At 33.4% G+C, this 18,028-nt stretch overlaps 1 protein-coding gene across 7 annotated transcripts in view; it reads right to left on the bottom strand.

The window, feature by feature from the left end:
- PIK3C2G (phosphatidylinositol-4-phosphate 3-kinase catalytic subunit type 2 gamma) overlaps positions 1-18,028 on the bottom strand; it is a 319,871-nt gene that overhangs the window by 262,250 nt on the left and 39,593 nt on the right. For all 7 annotated transcript variants that reach the window (XR_012125937.1, XM_073223866.1, XM_073223865.1 and 4 more), the window contains one exon: positions 962-1,064. Coding sequence is in view for 6 of the 7 variants with exons in the window: in XM_073223866.1 (XP_073079967.1) it covers positions 962-1,064 (103 nt within the window). In the remaining variant the exon portion in view is untranslated. The remainder of the gene's footprint in view (positions 1-961; positions 1,065-18,028) is intronic.

Genomic DNA, 18,028 nt, shown 5'->3' on the forward strand with positions numbered 1-18,028 from the left:
TTTTCATCAACACTGAGGACAATTTGAAAATGTTTAAATTTATTTATATTGAAGGTGTTAGTTGTACTATATAATGTTTCTTTGTAGGATTTCAGATGCATAGCCCTGGAGCTGTCAACACTGTCTGAGCTGGGTACCAGTTCCAAAAGATATTTCTAAACAACTGTCTCTTGGCCTCAAAACATTATACTCCACATAGATATATGGCAACCTAATGTACCACCTGACACTTTTTTTTTTATGAAGTATCTCAGACTAGGAAAAAAAGAAGAGTCATGCATTGGAAATCTGTTATCTGATGTAAATCACAGGGTGATGGGATTTTTGTTTAAAGAAAGTAATTGGAAGATTCTATAGATAAAAACTGCAAAAATATCAACATTCATCTCTACTGTGTAGTTTCGGTTTTAAGTAACTGAAGACATCATGCAGGGAATAAAGTTTATATCTAACAGCATGAAACTGTCATTAGAGCATAGTAATCCCTTTCTAGGTGGTTTTATTATATATATAATGAATATTAATGTGTCCTGATTTGGACTCTGTTGACATAGACACAGTCTTCAAATAGGGCAAGATTGTGTAATGGTTTTCTCTTCATATTTTCTATTCCATTCACTTAGTGGATTCATGGATAGTATGAATACGGTAACCTAAATAAGTTTCTCATAAACGATTTTTCCAAGAGACCAATTGATTAGTTATTATACTGAGGTTGCACTAATGTGTTCATATAAGTGCTTTAGTCCAAATTAAGTCATTTAGATAAATATTTCATCATGTTTCAATAATATATTCAATATGTATTTGACTACTTCATTACATTTCAACAAATATATATACTCAAAGGAACATGTATTCATTAGGCTATGTAATTCCTAATTAGCAACATTCAATGAAGATGAGAATATTGTCCTTAAAACGATCAGTTTGCAAATTGAAACCACTAAGAAAGTCTTACCTTTCGAGATAACTTGCCTGGAATGTCTCCATTGTTACGCAGATTAAGTTGAATAACCGATTTATCTTTCTGAAATATTTTGTGGCTCCCCAAAGGTTGATCACTGAAGGAAAAAAAAAATGAACACAATCATTTCCTCTCATAATATCCTTAAGTGTATGTTTTCCTCTCTGACTTCATTTCCTTTTATTTTTAGAATGTAGTCTGATAAGTTTTATATACATCCTTGCTGGGTTACCTTCATTATATTCATTTTTAAGTGACAAGATATACAATTATCTTCAAATACATTGTTAGAAAATGATTAGATACCTTTATATGTACATAATTAGTTATAGTAAAGGATATTTTACACATTCAGAGTTAATTTTACCTGGCCATCTCAAAGCTGAGGATGATATGCTTTTGGGAGATCTGACTGATGTCACAGAATGTGTGTGGGGACCACTGTCTCAAGGAAGCAGAGAGCTGAGGTGGAAATGTCATGGGCTTTAGAGACTGATTTACTAGCTTCATAACCTTAGGCAGGCCAGTTAAACTATCTGAAACTCAGTATTTTCCTTTTTAGAGTTGAGATATTAATGTCTCCATCAGAGGGTTGACAGATTAAACAGATGCCCACATATTTCAGAAATTTCTAATGCCATTAATTATATTTTCTTCCTTCCTTTTCTACCCCTCCCTCCCTCCCTTCCTTCTTCCGTCCCTCCTTCCCTTCATCCTTCCCTTCCTTCCCTCCTTCTCCTCTGTCTCTTTTCTATATTTGCTCAACACAATTGAATAGGGACAATCGATTACTGATTTACAGCATATTGTTTTAAATACAACCTCATTCATTTTCTTTTAAATTAAAAATTTTGGGCCTTTAAGATGGTCTATTCATTTACCTAGAAAATTCACTAAATATTTGGGAACACCTATTTCCAACAATGTCAGACAAATAAACCGTTGCTAATATTAAGTATCTACTAAATACTCTGCAAATGTCCTTATTCTGACAACTACCATTTTAAAATAAAACCCAAAACCTATCCATTTACCAAAATGTGAGTAATCACAATCTTCCATACCTTATTCCCATTCCTCCTGTTAGTTTAACCTAGATTCCTGTCCCAGTGCTATCCATAATATTCTGATATTGTTCCTTGAGTTATTTTTACTGGTAATCTAGACATAAAGCATGGCCTGTGTGTCCCCTGAGTCCCTGGAAGCATTTATTCCTGCCTTCCTCATCACTCAAGTTCTGCCTCAAGGGCCATTCTCATATTCTGTCATGTATAAAGTTCCTCTCTTTTTGCTTCCCTCAACCACAGCTCCTCTTTCCACATTTAGAGTACTGTTTTCCTGTTCCTATTCTGGGCACCACGTTAAGAGTTAGTGACCCACGTTGCTCTCAAAGCTTCCTTTCCTCGGTGTGTTAAAGTCTGGACCCTGTCCCCAGTACAGTAAATTCAGTCTCAGATAGGGCTTCTGCTTTCTTGAACTATCTTTATTTCACCCACTTGTTTGTATACCCCTTACTAGAGTTGCCAGATAAAATAGAAGATGTGCAATAAATATGGATTTCAAGTAACAATGAATAAAATGTTTTAGTATAGTATCTCATGTAATATTTGATATTTATAGTAAAAAAATGAGTTGTTTTAAAATTCAAATTTTACTAAACAGCCTATATTTTATCTGCTATATCTGCCATTTCTACCTCTTCCCAAAAGCAGGTCCTAGTTCTAGTTCTTTCCATCTTTCCCTAATGTGTGTGTGTGTGTGTGTGTGTGTGTGTGTGTGTGTGTGTGTGTGTGTGTGTAGTGAGATCTGGGTAATTACCACATTTTGGAAGGATCTATTTTCCTCTATAATTTTTTTCTCTCTCTTTTATTTTTTAAGTTACATTGTAGAAATATATTCTCATTGAAATCATTTGAATCATTCTAAACTATTCAAAACAAAGATAAGAACAAGTCCCCTCTTTTCCTTTTCCCAGAGTAACAATTAAGAGTTTATCACACTTTTTTGTATAGCTAAGTACACGTAGATTTTTGTTAAGAATGAGATGATGATTTAATTTTAACTGTATCTGTAGCCTATAACTAAATTTCTTTGAACTCATTTTGAGACTTTGCCATTTAATCAAAACATTTAAACTGTTCCACTCATAGAAATGCCTTCTGCTGTTATTATAGGCTTATATTAACCATATATATTTTTAAAATTTTTAAATTACTTTCATTCATTTATTGGGACTGGTTGAGTCTTCTTTGAGTCTTTCCTTTCTCTATTTATCTTTAGATGCTTGTGAGATAATCTTCCAGTGGTTACCTGTTTTTTAAATTAAACATTCTTTTTCATAAAATGAATAATTTCCATTTTAGCCTCAATTTATAACGACTGTTTATATCTTACTCTCAAATAAATTTAAAGCCTAATATGACTTCAGTTAAGTTCTTTTGCCAAAGTAGAAATCATTTCAAATTTTAGTTTCAGATACTTTTATCACTTAAGAAATCAAGAGAAATAGAAGATCAAAAGAGTTAGGAATGGGAATTATTAAAAACATAGGTTTCTTAAAAGATTTTATTTTTAAACTAAAAATATCTAAAAAGCCTCTCAAAAGCCAAAGTCTTGATATTAGAATAAATAAAGCCTTTGATGTAGGGTGAAAGGTCTGTTGATTACTATTTGTGTCTTATTTCTGGAATAAACCAAGCCTATAAGTAATTATCTGTAATTTCCAGTTCCAATTACTTTAACAAAGAGCATATACTTGGTCTCAGGGAACAACTTGAATCAAGAATTGGTTTAGATTTTCATGACTATTATTCCAGTCTTTTAAAAATGCTTCTTCTTGGGGTGGCGTGTGAGAAGTGAAGCAGAAAGATCTTCCGAAAACCATATGTAACACGAAAATATAGCAAATATAGCTAATCCTGAAAGAGTGAAGTGAAGACTGCAGAACAGGCTGCCTACATCTGGGGAAAAGAGAAGACCTCACAGGAAAAGGTAAAATAGAAAACATAATCAGGCGGAGTAAGTCTTCTCTCCACCCCAGGTCACGGGCAGGAGGAAGAGAAATGGAGTGGGGAGAGAGTAGAAGTCCAGGACTGCTAAACACCCAGCCCTGGAGATCTACTCCAGGAACATGAACCCACATTACATGGTGCTTTGGAGATTAGTGTAGTTGGAAAGCAAAGACAGGCAGAATACTTGTAGAGACTGAGATTCCAGCCACATGAGAACAGGTACCCACTCTGGAACAGAAGAGAGGCAGGTACTTTGAAAGACTTCCCAACAGTGAGAGGGGTGCAGAAGGGGCAAAGATTACACAAAGCTTGCTTGCTCAGGAGAAAGGACAAATCATCCTCGCCCACTCAGCCCAGCAAATTGGGAACTTTCAGGAGCTTCACATGCTCCATCTTCCTGACTAGCAATGCAGCCCCAAGGACCCCCACTGCTATACACAGCCTGCGGCTTCTTCCTCCTGGAAGACTCTGCTCAGCACACCTGCTGCCCCCACCATCACGCCAGACCAGTCAGAGGGTGGCCCCACCTATGGCAGCTATAGGAGTGTAATGCAGAGGCTCCTCCACGTGTTCTCAGCACACTGGACCTGACAGTGGATGTCAGCACTGCAGCCAGGGAGGAGGAAAAAGCTTTTTCGTCCTGGCAAACCCTGGCCCTGTGTGCCTGTGATCCCCGCTATGCTCCGGATGCTGGGCACTAGAGAGCACTGCCCACACAAAATTATTATTCCATAGGAATCAATAGAAATGTGGAAAGACACAAAATTTTGTACAAACAAGAATGCAACAGACAGAAAGGGAGCTAGGTGAAACTGAAATTATCAGTCTTGATAAAGATTTCAAAATAAAAATCATAAACATGCTCATGGAGCTACAGAAAAATATTCAAGATCTCAGGGAGGACTTCACAAAAAAGATAGAAATGAAAACTACAGTATCTGAAATGAAACATACAATTTATGTATGTTTTAAAAGTAGGGATTTAAGGAGGATTTTAAAAGGAGGGATTTAAAAGTAGATAAAGGAGATGGTAAATGAAATAGAAATGCGAGAACAGGACAAAAAAGAAGCACAGAGAGAAAAGGGATCTCTAGGAATGAAAGAATAATAAGAGAACTGTGTGAACAATCCAAATGGAACAATTTTGCCAAATAGGGGTAACAATAGAAAAAGAGAGAAAAAGGGATAGAAAGTTTCCTTGAGGAAACATTTGCTGAAAAATTCCCCAATATGGGGAAGGTTATAGTCTCTCAGGTCATGGAAGTTCAGAGATCTTCCAACATAAGGGACCCTAGGAAGACAACACCGAGACAAATAATAATTAAGATGGCAAAAATTAAGGACACGGAGAGAGGATTAAAAGCAACCAGAGAAAGAAAAAAGATCACATATAAAGGAAAGCTCTTCAGGCTATTATCAGACTTCTCAGCAGAAACCTTACAGGACAGAAGGGAGTGGCATGATAAATGAAATGCAATGAAACAGAAGAGCCTCCAACCAAGAACACGCTAATCAGCAACATGATCATTTAAATTTGAAGCAGGTATTAAACAATTTCCAGGAAAGCAAAAGTTAAGGGAATTTACCTCCTACAAACCATCTCTACAGTGTATTTTAAAGGTATTGCTATAGATGGAAGTGCTCAAAGGCTAATTAGCTTTCACCACAGAAAATAAAACTACAGTAAAGGAAGTAAACCAATTAATTGCTAAGCAAATACAAAATTAAATGCCCACAAAGTCAGTCAAGGAATACACAAAGTACCGAATACGACACCTGATATATAAAGAGTGAAGGAGGAAGAAGGAGAAAAAAAACCTTTAGATTATATTTGAAATAACATAATAAGTGAGTTAAGTTAGACTGTTAGAGTGTAAAGAAGCTGCCCTTGAGCCTTTGGTAACCACGAATCTAAAGTGTGCAATGGCAATCAGTACATGTCTGTCGATAATCACCCTAAATGTAAATGGAGTACATGCACCAATCAAAAGACATAGAGTTACAGAATGCATAAAAACAACCCATCTATATGCTGCCTACAACAGACTCACTTTGAACCCAAAGACATACACAGACTAAAAGTGAAGAGAAGGAAAAATATATTTTATGCAAATAATAGGGAGAAAAAAAGCAGGAGTTGAAGTTCTTGTATCAGACGAAATAAATTTCAAAACAAAGAAACAAGAAACAAGGGCATTACCTAATGATAAAGAGTCAGTCCAACAAGAGGACATAACCTTTATAAATATCTATGCATGACTCAACATAGTAGCACCTAAATATGTAAAACAAATACTAACAGAATTAAAGGGCTAAATAGAATTCAATGCATTCATTTTAGAAGACCTCAACACTCCACTCACTGCAAAGGAGAGATCAACTAGACAGAAAATAAGTAAGGAGAGGCACTGAACAACAAATTAGAACAGATGGACTTAACATACAGGTACAGAACACTCTCCCCAAAAGCAACAGAATACACATTCTTCTCAAGTGCACATGCGACATTTTCCAGAATAGATCATATACTAGGCCACAAGAAGAACATCAGTAAATTCAGAAGGATTGAAATCATACCCAGCAGCTTATCAGACCACAAAGGTATGAAACTAGAAATAAATTATGCAAAGAAAACAATAAGGCCCACAAACAGTGGAGGCTTAACAGCATGCTCCTAAATAATCAATGGATCAATGACCAAATAAAAACAGAGATCAAGCAATATATGGAAATAAATGAAAACAATAACTCAACACTGCAAAATCTGTGGGACACAGCAAGGTTGTGCTAAGAGGGAAGTATATTGAAAGTAGGAGCTGATTCTTCAAGATAATCAATAAAATAGATAAACCCCTAGCCAGACTTATCAAGAAAAAAAGAGATTCTACACACACAAACAGAATCAATAATGAGAAAGGAAAAATCACCATGGACACCACAGAAATTCAAAGAATTATTAGAGAATACTTTGAAAAATTATATGCTAACAAATTGGATAACCTAGAAGAAATAGACAACATTTTAGGAAAATACAACCTTCCATGACTGACCCAGGAAGAAACAGAAAATCTGAACAGACCAGTTAACAACAATGAAATTGAATTGGTCATTCAAAAAACTACCTAAGAACAAAATCCCCAAACTATATGGCTTCATGCTGAACTTTATCGAACATTTAGAGAAGCTCTAATTTCCATCCGCCTTACAGTTTTCCAAAAAATAGAAGAGGAGGGAATACTCCCAAACTCATTTTTGGATGCCAGCATCACTCTAATACCAAAACCAGGCAAAGACACCACAAAAAAGAAAATTACAAACCAATATCCCTGGTGACTATAGATGCAAAAGTACTCAACAAAATATTATCAAACCAAATCAAAAATACATCAAAAAGATCATCATAATCAAGTGGGATTTATTCCAGGGATGCAAGGATTATAGAATATTCAAAAATCCATAAACATCATCCACAACATCAACAAAAAGAAGAACAAAGATCACATGATCATTTCCATAGATGCTGAAAAAGCATTTAACAAAATTCAGCATCCATTCATGTTAAAAACTCTCAACAAAATGGGTAAAGAGAGCAAGAACCTCAACATAATATTAAAGCTACAGATGACAAACCCACAGCCAATGTCATAATTAACAGTGAAAAGCTGAAAGCTTTTCCTCTAAGATTGGAATAAGGATGCTCACTCTCCCCACTTTTATTCAACACAGTACTGGAGGTCCTAGCCATGGCAATCAGACAACACAAAGAAATAAAGGCATCCAGATTGGTAAGAAAGAAGTTAAACTGCCACTTCAGATTACATGATACTGTATATAAAAAATCCCTAAAGAATCCACCCCAAAACTGCTAGAACTAATAAATGAATTCAGTAAAGTTGCAGGGTACAACATTAATACACAGAAATCTGTTCCATTCCTATACACTAATGATGAACAAGCAGAAGGAGAAATCAGGAAAACAATGCCACTTACAATTGCATCAAAAAGAACTCACATGCCTCAACACCCCAATAAAACAAGTAACCCAATTAAAAATTGGGTGAGGGTTTGAACAGACACTTTTCCAAACAATAAATTCAGATGGCCAACAGGCACATGAAAAGATAGTTAGCTCCAAAACGCTAACTATCAGGGAAGTGCAAATTAAAAGCACAATGAGATAACACCTCACACCAGTTAGGATGTCCAACATCCAAAAGACAAGAAACAACAAATGCTGTCAAGGATGGACTGAAAGGGGAACCCACCTACACTTTGGTGGGAATGTAAATTATTTCAGCCACTGCAGAAAGCAATATGGAGGTTCCTCAAAAAACTAAAAATAGAAATGCCATTTGACCCAGGAATTCCACTCATAGGAATTTACCCAAAGAAAACAAGATCCCAGATTCAAAAAGATACATGCACCCTAATGTTTATAGCAGCACTATTTGCAATAGCCAAGATATGGAAGCAACCTAGGTGTCCATCAAAAGATGAATGAAACCTAGGTGTCCATCAAAAGATGAATGAATGAAGAAGAGCTGGTACATATGCACAATGGAATATTATTCAGCCATAAGAAGAAAACAAATCCTAGCATTTGCAACAGCATGGATGGAGATGAAGGGTTATTATTCTCAGTGAAATAAGCCAGGTGGAGAAAGACAATTACCAAATATTTTAACCCACTTGTGAGGTATAACAATAAAGGAAAACTGAAGCAACAAAACAGCAGCAGACTCACAGACTCCAAGAAGGGCTAGCGGGTTACCAAAGGGAAGGGCTTAGGGAGGCTGGGTGAGGAGGGAGGGAGAAGAGAAGGGGCATTATAATTAGCCCTCATAATATAGGTAAGTTATGGGGAAGGAAGTATAGCACGGAGAAGACAATGACTCTATAGCGTCTTACTATGCTGATGGACAAGCGATTGCAATTGGGTGGGTGGGGGGGCTTCATAATATGGGTGAATTTTAAAAACACAATATTGCTCATGTAAAACCTTCATAAGATTCTATATCAGTGATAGCTTAATAAAAGAAAATGTTTCCTCATTTAATTCAGCAGTAATAGTTTTTAATGATTCCTCTTTATCAATTATCTTTAAAGAATGCAACTTTAATTTTCTAATAGTAACACCTGTTTTGCTCTTTATAATTCTTTTCTCACTATATCTGGAATGTATTTGTTGAGTAAAGAATGATGCAGAGCTTCAACTTTAGACATTTTTCCGACATAATAGCAATTTTCTCAAACACCTATAATCTAGGAGGACATCTTTTCATCTCTGAGCTGTCATATTTAACACATGACCAATTTTCATAAATATCTTATCTGTTTCTGGACTTTAAGTATTCTATTAATCCAAACATCTATTTCTGTGCCAATACCAAATTGCTCCAATTGTTTTTTTTTGGCATATTTTGAAGTGTTGAAATGACTGAAAGTCACCATTTAAAAAACTGTATTATCTATTTTTGCACAGGTTTCTTCCAGAACAATTTTAGAATTAGTGTGCCAATATTCTGGAGAAAATGCTAAAATAGTATTGACTTATATTTTATCTATGCAATTATATAAGAAGAGTTGGTAATTTTAGAATATTGGATCCTTTTTTCAAGGAAAAGTATATTTCTGCATGCACTCTTACTCTTGTTCTCTTTAATTCCTTTGAGTAAAGTGTTAATTTTCTTCCAGGTAGGCAAATTACAATTTCTCTGTTGCTTTCCAATATTTTGTGTTCCATATGTTCTTTTATCTTATTGTGATGTCTAGGATTCCCAGCACATTGTTAAATAGTAGTGATGATAGTAAACATCCTTTTCTTTTTCTTGACTATATAAAAAAATGATTCTAATGATTAACAATTAAATATATTTGCTGTGTATTCCTGGTATATGTTTTTCTGGTTCTGTTTTGTTAATTCTAAAAAACTATGAATAAGCTTCAAATATTGTCAATGGGTTTTCTGCCTTTATTTGATGCATCATATGAGAAGATCACTTTTTCTTTCTTTACATGTGTTAAGATATTAATGACTTTGATGGATTTTTCTAATGTATAATAATCTTTCAATCTTAGTTAAATTTATTCAACTGTTAGATTTAAATTGCAATTTCTGATGTTTTTTTGCATATATAAAACTTTAGATAAGCCTGTATCTTTACTGTTCTTTGTTATCTTTAGTTTTGACATCATAATTAGGCTATTCTTATGAACTGCATGTATGTTTTTTTCTGTTCTGGAGCTGTTTATATAGCTAAAAATTATCTATTCCTTGAAGGTTAGATGCAATTTGCCTAAAACTTTATTTTCTATTCTCCATTGTTGATTGTCCTGTTTCACTTTTATAGTTCTCCTTGAGGTAATTTTGAAACTCACCATTCCTTAGCAAATATCTATTATATACTCCTTAGGAAATTAAATATAATAAATTGTCAAATGAATGTCCCAATCCCTCCTCTTTTAAATATATTTAACATTTATGTGGGAGCTCTACAGGCCCCTTGCAATTGCTTATTTTTCCCATTCTCTAATTTCAAAATATTTAAGAAATATTAGAGTAAATAGAAGAGTTGGATTTTTAAATGTCTTTAGCTTGTTGGAGAAGAGGATATAAGAAAGATTTCATGTTGCTGAATAGAGATGAGAGCAAAATACACAAAAATTGTGGAAAATTTTGCAATAAGCATTTTTAAGATAGACCCTGAGGCAAAGTTGAGAAAAAAATGTATGTTGGGTGAATGGTCACCGGTCATTGTCTACAATAGTGTCACCCGCAGCAGCTTCCTGTATACTTTGCATGCAGCCACTATTATTTAGTGAAGCAAAACATTAATACCACAAAAATTTACATGCATTAAGGTGACTTCTATGAAGAAGCTCATTTATGTTACAGAAACATGTTATCTTGCAGAAGAGATTGCATTTGATACATCAGTTTTCCAGGTATCATATTTAAAATACTAAATAGTTCTTTTTTATGTTAGAAAAAACAAAAACTGCTACTGTGCTAAAATTGTCACTTAAGTATCTGATGTTTCAGAACCTCCAATAACCATTACATATTCTAAGAGCTGTAAACGACTATTCACCAGTTTGCCATCACTCTACTTGGCATGACCACCATTTGGATCATTTTGTCTTTGATGCTCTAGAGCTACACTTTACAATATAGTAACTACTAGACTTTTGAGCACCTAAAATGTTACTAGTCTGAATTAAGACGTGCTATGGCATAACACACTGAATTTTGATGACAGCAAAAAAGAGTGTAAATCATTTCAATTTCCTTAAAATTTTGATTACAGTTGAAATGGTAATAGTTTGGATATGTTGAGCTAAATAAAATTGTACTAAGTTCATTTCCATCTGTTTCTTTTTGCGTTTTTAACATTAATAGAAGACTTCAAAATAATTATGTGGCCCACATTATATTTCTGCTGGACAGTGCTGATTTAGAAAAAAATGAGAGAAGAGAGAAAAAGAAAATAAAGCATTAAAGAGGAAAAAGAAGGCTGATGTATAGGATTTGATAAATAAATGGGATAAAGAAAAATAAAATTGTGTTTGAGGACTCTAGGTATCAGAAAATATAATACAAAATACCAGCACACCAAAAGAAGGAGAAATGAAAAATACTACCACTAAGATGGGTAATGTGGAGAAAGGGCTTGAGTACTAAGAAACAGGCCACATTAGGCTTATAATGTGAAAATCAGAATTATCTATTCCAGATTATACACTCCAGTGTTTCTCTTATTCTGGTAACATTTCAAATATGGGTGCTTAGTAGTTTTATTTAATAATCGTGTAAACAACTTCAACTGTTAAGTGAACTGAATCTCTATGATACAATCAAAAGTTTAGTTTATTCCTCAATATAATAGTGAATCAAAATTCTGTATATCCATTTATTTATTCTCTCAACAAATATTTGATTCCAGCTATGTGCTAGTTACTGTCTTCGGAGCTGTTACGAGCGTATCTGTCATTTAAGATGAACACTGAAAGACTGAATCCTCGCACATAATTTTTCCTAATTCCTATTCACAAGTAACTCATGTTATTTCTGTACCAAAGTATTTCTATGGTAGTATGATTAAAGAGAGAAATGATATGCAAATACTTCAGACTTGTCCTATGGGCGTAAAAAGACATCCTAAATAATGTCCAGCCTATGCATATTGATTCCCATTAGCCTATGCACTGCTTATAAGCTCACATATACAAATATGACTCTTTCATTAGAATAAATATATTTCCATACTTTATAGACTAGGATTAAATGTTCTCCATTCTCATGTGTAGGAAGTAGTCACAAATATGTATTATGAATTATTATAGTCATATATAGAAAAAAGTATTTCAATTTGATTTTATAAATATTGAGAGCCATAATTGCTGACTTTTGAACATACTTCTTTAAGAAAACTCCATAATTAAGCTGCCTTTTAATACTGAGATTAACTAGGAAATGTAAGGTGAAGTATAACAAAATGTTAAAATAACAATACTATAGTTCTCAAATATTTTTCAAATACTTGAGTGTGTGTGATGCGCACACACATGCGCACCTATATTCCTTTGACATTTGCCACTTAAAAGTTTCTGTGATGTTACATCTACCATAATCTTTAATACTAGTAACTTTTGTAACTAGTGAAAACACCCTGGATTTTATTCTCAAAGTGTTATTCATTGCTGACTCAAGGGAGAAAAAGATCAGTGAGACGTCATTTTCCTCAACCAGTGCTCTTCAATTTTATTGTTATTTTGCTTTCAGGGGAACCATGAGTAGGAAAAATGAGACTTAGGACTTAGACAAGCTTAGGTTAAATTTTAAAACGAGTGCTTACAGCCAGGGGTAGTTAGTAAAGGAGGGTCATGGTTTTAAACAGAGACACTCTGTGGGTCATAAATTGATTTCAGCAACTACTACACAAGAGGGAACTGGACCTAAGAGCTCTAACCCTATCCGTTCAGATGCCCCATTTTTCTTAAGAATCCCCTCCATCCTGTAGAACGGCAACTATCCCTCCTGCCTCTTCACTTGAATATTGTTGTATACCTTTACACATATAGTATGCATACTCATAAAATGAAATTGAATATAGGGCAAGGAAATGTTTTATAACAACTCCCAAGTTTACAATGCCCTCTCTATTAAGCTATGCATTCACCAAAGACAATTAAATAATAGCACAACAATCTATATAAATCAAGTTAACTGACAGAGTTAATAGGAAAGAAACGTAGCAGTGAAGCTGGAACTTTGTATCCTTCACAAAAATATATACTAAGCTCCAAGGAGTTCTTTTGGGGATAGGGTATGCAAAATTTGCAATACAGTCACCAACCCAGGATAAAAAAAAAAAGGATTTTATTTCATCTCAAGCTTTCATTATTTTTCCTACAAATCTCCAGAGGAAAAACATTCTGTAGACTCTTCTAATACAAAACATTCAAGAACTAAGATTAAATTAGTACATTTAAGCCTAATTAAGGTGATAATGGCAAATTTGAAGTACTATGTATTTCAGCTAATTACTTAAGAAAAAGTGCTACATTATTTAAACCTCAATTCAAAATCTGGGAATAATTCTTAGCTGAGAAATAAGTAGTTTTAAGTAACAAAAATAATTTGATAGCTGCATATTGGCTGTTACAGTTTTAGGGGTAATGAAATTAAGTTACGTACCAACATTTGATTCTGATTTGTCTGGTCTTCTTGGAAAAATCATTCAATAGCTTTTCATTTTTATCAAATGGTTCTATATTTTCAAATCTGTTGGTTAATAATGCTTATACAATCAAAGCTTTTTAGAAAACATGGGTCTGAAATATGCTATAACACTTACATGTGGCTTTTAATAATAACCTTTATTTAGCACAAGCTCTTCCTTTGGGGAATTGCTTTGAAATGAAAGTATGTATGGAGTATCCATATATTAGGACATTTGTTCTAGGACAGAGTTATTGGTTAGAACCAAATGCAAGTTTGTATGGCATATTATTATTACTTTTTAGTTAACTACTAAAGATAGAAACTGAAGTTAATTTAAAAATGTTAGCAAAAGTACTTTGAAGGAAATATGAACTACATTGAAGTAACAAGATATTCTCAAAAAATGATTTAGTAACAATACATATTATTGTATGTGAGAGCTCTCAAATTTATGCACTTTTCAATATTCTAACATAGCTTTGTGATTTTATAAGTGGAAATGCAGTCATGTAAATAGAAACAAACCTCAGTCTGTTTTTGCTCATAGTGTCTAAAAAGTTATAACAGAGTAGATTTTGATACTAAAATCCAAGATTGGTTGTTCTGGATGGTTGAAAATAATTTATTCACATTTGCTAAGTGAAATCCTTAATTTCATTGAGAAGAAAAAGACCCAACTTTGTTTTTTCCCCAGGAATATATACAACCCAGTTTTTACTGCTAGTGAACATAATCTATTGCCTTAAACTTTATATGACTTAGCTGTTTCCTTACTGGTGGTTAATTGTCTTTTACTTTGAATAAAAAATAATTTTAATTTCTAATAAAATATTTAAAGAATAAATTAATACAAATTGACATGGTATTAGCTAAAGCATTTTTAATAGATTTTTTTCTTAAGAAAATTATTTTGAAATTCTAATTAGATTTACTTTTTGAGGAGGACTTTCTTACTCTAACCAAAGATATGCAACATTTTCTCTACTAGGAAATGTCAAGAAAGAGAAGAGGGACTCCCAAGTAGACAGCCAGATCAAAGTAATCAATACTGGTGATAAATAAACAGGTAGATACTGTCTGCTTTATTTAAATAATATATATGACAATTTCAAAGTAAGATTTTTAATTACTGTGGGTTTTGTTTATCTTTTTTACATTCTTTTTAACACTCTGGGCTCTAGCATTCTTTGACAAAAGTTAATTAAATAGTAAAGATGAGTTTTATTTTGTTTTCTTTAAATCAAGGATGTACAACCTGGTCATAATGGTAAGCAATAAGCCCAAGAATTTTCAAGAAAGATTATTCAGTTAGTCCTTTTGAGGCACTTGTCTTTGCTACTGACAATGCAGTCATGATTTATTCAGCAAAAGCTTTTAAGTGCAGTAAATTTTACTGTTTCACACAGCACCTGATAAGGAAAACTGTTTTTAAGTTGAATTAGAAAGATTTATAGCAAGATTTTTGAGAGAAAAAATTACTTAAATAGCATAGGTTAGAAGTAAGAAACAGAAAAACCTGCAATCCTAGTAAATTTGGGCTAGATCACAAAGGATAAAATTATGAAGTAGCATTATGTTTCATACATTATAAATATATTTATGAGAAAAAAACTTATTGAGGTGATCACAAGGCTGGAGGAAGGCATAGCTATTGTTACTCCCTGGAAGGAAAGCCGACACAGGAACACTCTGGGAGACTGTCTTTCTGTCTTCTAGGTCTTTACAGCTGTGTTCCTCAAGTAGAAAACAATGGAGGCTGTAGTTCATGTTCTTAAACCTGCCACTGTCTAAGCCAGTGGGCTTTGTCCTCTGGATAAATCATGGGAAATGGGGAGTTAAAATTTCCAGGGACACTTCTACCATGGTAATTACTATGAGGACTAAAGACCAGGAACATGATGAAGATGTTAATATTTTTTGAATGAATAAGATTACTTCTATTCTTCTTTTATTTCTCTATTTAATTTATTCTGACTCTAATTTGCTGGCTTAGTATTCCATACTTCATATTGCTGATAAATTTGTATTACGCTAACATGAGCCTATGAGAAAACTGATGAAGTCTCTCATCTAATTATTTAATTTACCCTCTGTTCATAATGTATTGTATTATTTTAAACTGCTAACAAATGCAGTTTTGGTGGAGAATGCTGATAGTATTTGTAGAAACTGCTATAAGTGAAATACCTGGTAAGGACATGCTGTACAGGTGTAAGTGGTCAGAAACCTTCCCATTTTTTAGAATAGTTATGGAAATGTGATGATAAAGTGAGTTCCTGTATAGGTAGAAGAGAGAGAATGGAATATTTTCATTGACAGAAAAAGTTTGTGATATCAAAGTAAGATGAATGTTAAATAAGTGGCCATAATAATATGGCTGACTTACAGAAAAGGGAATTTTGGCTTGCTAGGAAAGTAACCTTTCTTAATTTTGCAATATATTACAAAGTATGACATCTTAATTGCTTTGTTAATTAAATTAAATTTTTGTCCAATGTACTGTTTGGGAAAATGTTACAGGTCTTTTTTTTTCCATAGAGTCATTTAAATTGTTAGGTCATTTGACATCCCTGGCCTCTTAAAATTTTGCTAGTTGAAATGTGAACTGAGGACCAACCATCTGCATTGGCATCTCCCAGAAGCTTGCTAGAGGTGCAGAGCCTTGGGTCCCACGCTAGACTAACTAAATCAGATTATTTTTTAAAAAGATACTCAGGTGATTCATATACAGCTCAAAGTTTGAGAACACTGTTTTAAAAACTCAATGTGAATGTAAATACATGTGTAATTGTTACCATCTATGTATCATTTATTTACACTTCCCCACTTTGGGATATTTTATATATTATTTTACTAACTCTGGTAAAGACAGGAGAGTTCAATTATATAGCAAAATATGACTTAAGGAGAAAATTAAAAAAATAGAGAATCACAAATATACCATTTGTAGAGTTTGTTAAAAAAATACCCTGATCACTGACATTTTAATTATGATGTCAAAAGATCTTAGCTACGTCCTCAAAGCCTGGTTGATTCATCAAGTAGTTACTTGTTGTGTCTATTTCAACAGTCTGATATACCATCAGGAAGAAACTAGGGAGTTTAAATTTTGCCTTTTCTTCAAAGTTGAGAAACTACAAAAGTAGCACTTAAATATAATTTAATCTCTATCTTCTTAAAACAGAACAGATTAAGAAGCACAGATCTGATATCACAAAGAGAACCTAAAGTGAAAACAGTCTTTCTTCATCATTTTCCAAAAGGGGTAGTATATTTTCTCCTTGTTAGTTCATTATATTTTACCAACCATATAAAGTTTTAAATTTATTTAGAACTACATTTCACAGGAGCTCAAAGTAGTCCCTACATGATAAAAAGTCTAGTAGAGGCCCAATACAATTTTTACATTTGGAAATAAAGAATGCTAAAATGTAATTCTACAGCTCACTTGTAAAGTAAGAAAATACATTAAAAATTCAATTTTTAAAAGATAAAGAGATTATTAAAGGGGGTTAGCTCATTTTCTCAAAGCAATAATGACACAGTAGCTTACCAATAATAGGATTTGTTTTGATAATATGTATTTGATTAAATAGTCTCAAATTAAAAAAAATTTTTTTTCTTCTAATCAGAAATTTGGAAATGACCACCTTTGGTAATTATGATTTACCTTTATTTTAGTCAAAATATTTCTAAACATTTCCTCACTAAAGACTGAAAAATTTTAAATACGTCAGGAAATGAGTGTTCTCTAAGATTTTTTTCCTTGTGTTTGACTGAAATGATTAATGTTGAATTATAAACCCATGTTTAATGCACAGATGTATGGTTATTATCCCTAATGAAACATTATCCCAGTAATTTTTATTTTTCAAGTGGCCCTATGTCATGAAGAAGAGTTTATTATAGACTGGAAGAGCTGTGGGCTTCAGAGCCAGAGACACCTGTGCTAGCCTGACTTTGCTCCTTGCAAATTTTGTGACCTTTAGGAAGGCATTTAATTTCTCTTAGGCTCAATATTCCCATTTGTAAAATTGTGATAATCATGCTTTTCTTATATGAGAATGGATGGTGCTTACTACACAAAAATTCTAGCCCATGAGAGGCTTTTAATAAGCAAAGTAGATTTTGTTGTGGTTTTTATTGTTATTATTATACTCATCTCCATACCACTTACTTAAGCATCCCTGCTTTTGTCAGAGCTCCAGTTTTCCAAAAGCATAGTTATCTCTCTGGTTATTAAAAACAATTTTTTAAATTCATTCCATTTGAATTCCTGCCAGTCTTTCTCATTAGGAGAGAAATTCCCCCCTTCAGAGAACTACT

Source organism: Manis javanica, chromosome 15, assembly GCF_040802235.1.
Source record: "Manis javanica isolate MJ-LG chromosome 15, MJ_LKY, whole genome shotgun sequence".
Lineage (NCBI taxonomy): Eukaryota > Metazoa > Chordata > Mammalia > Pholidota > Manidae > Manis > Manis javanica.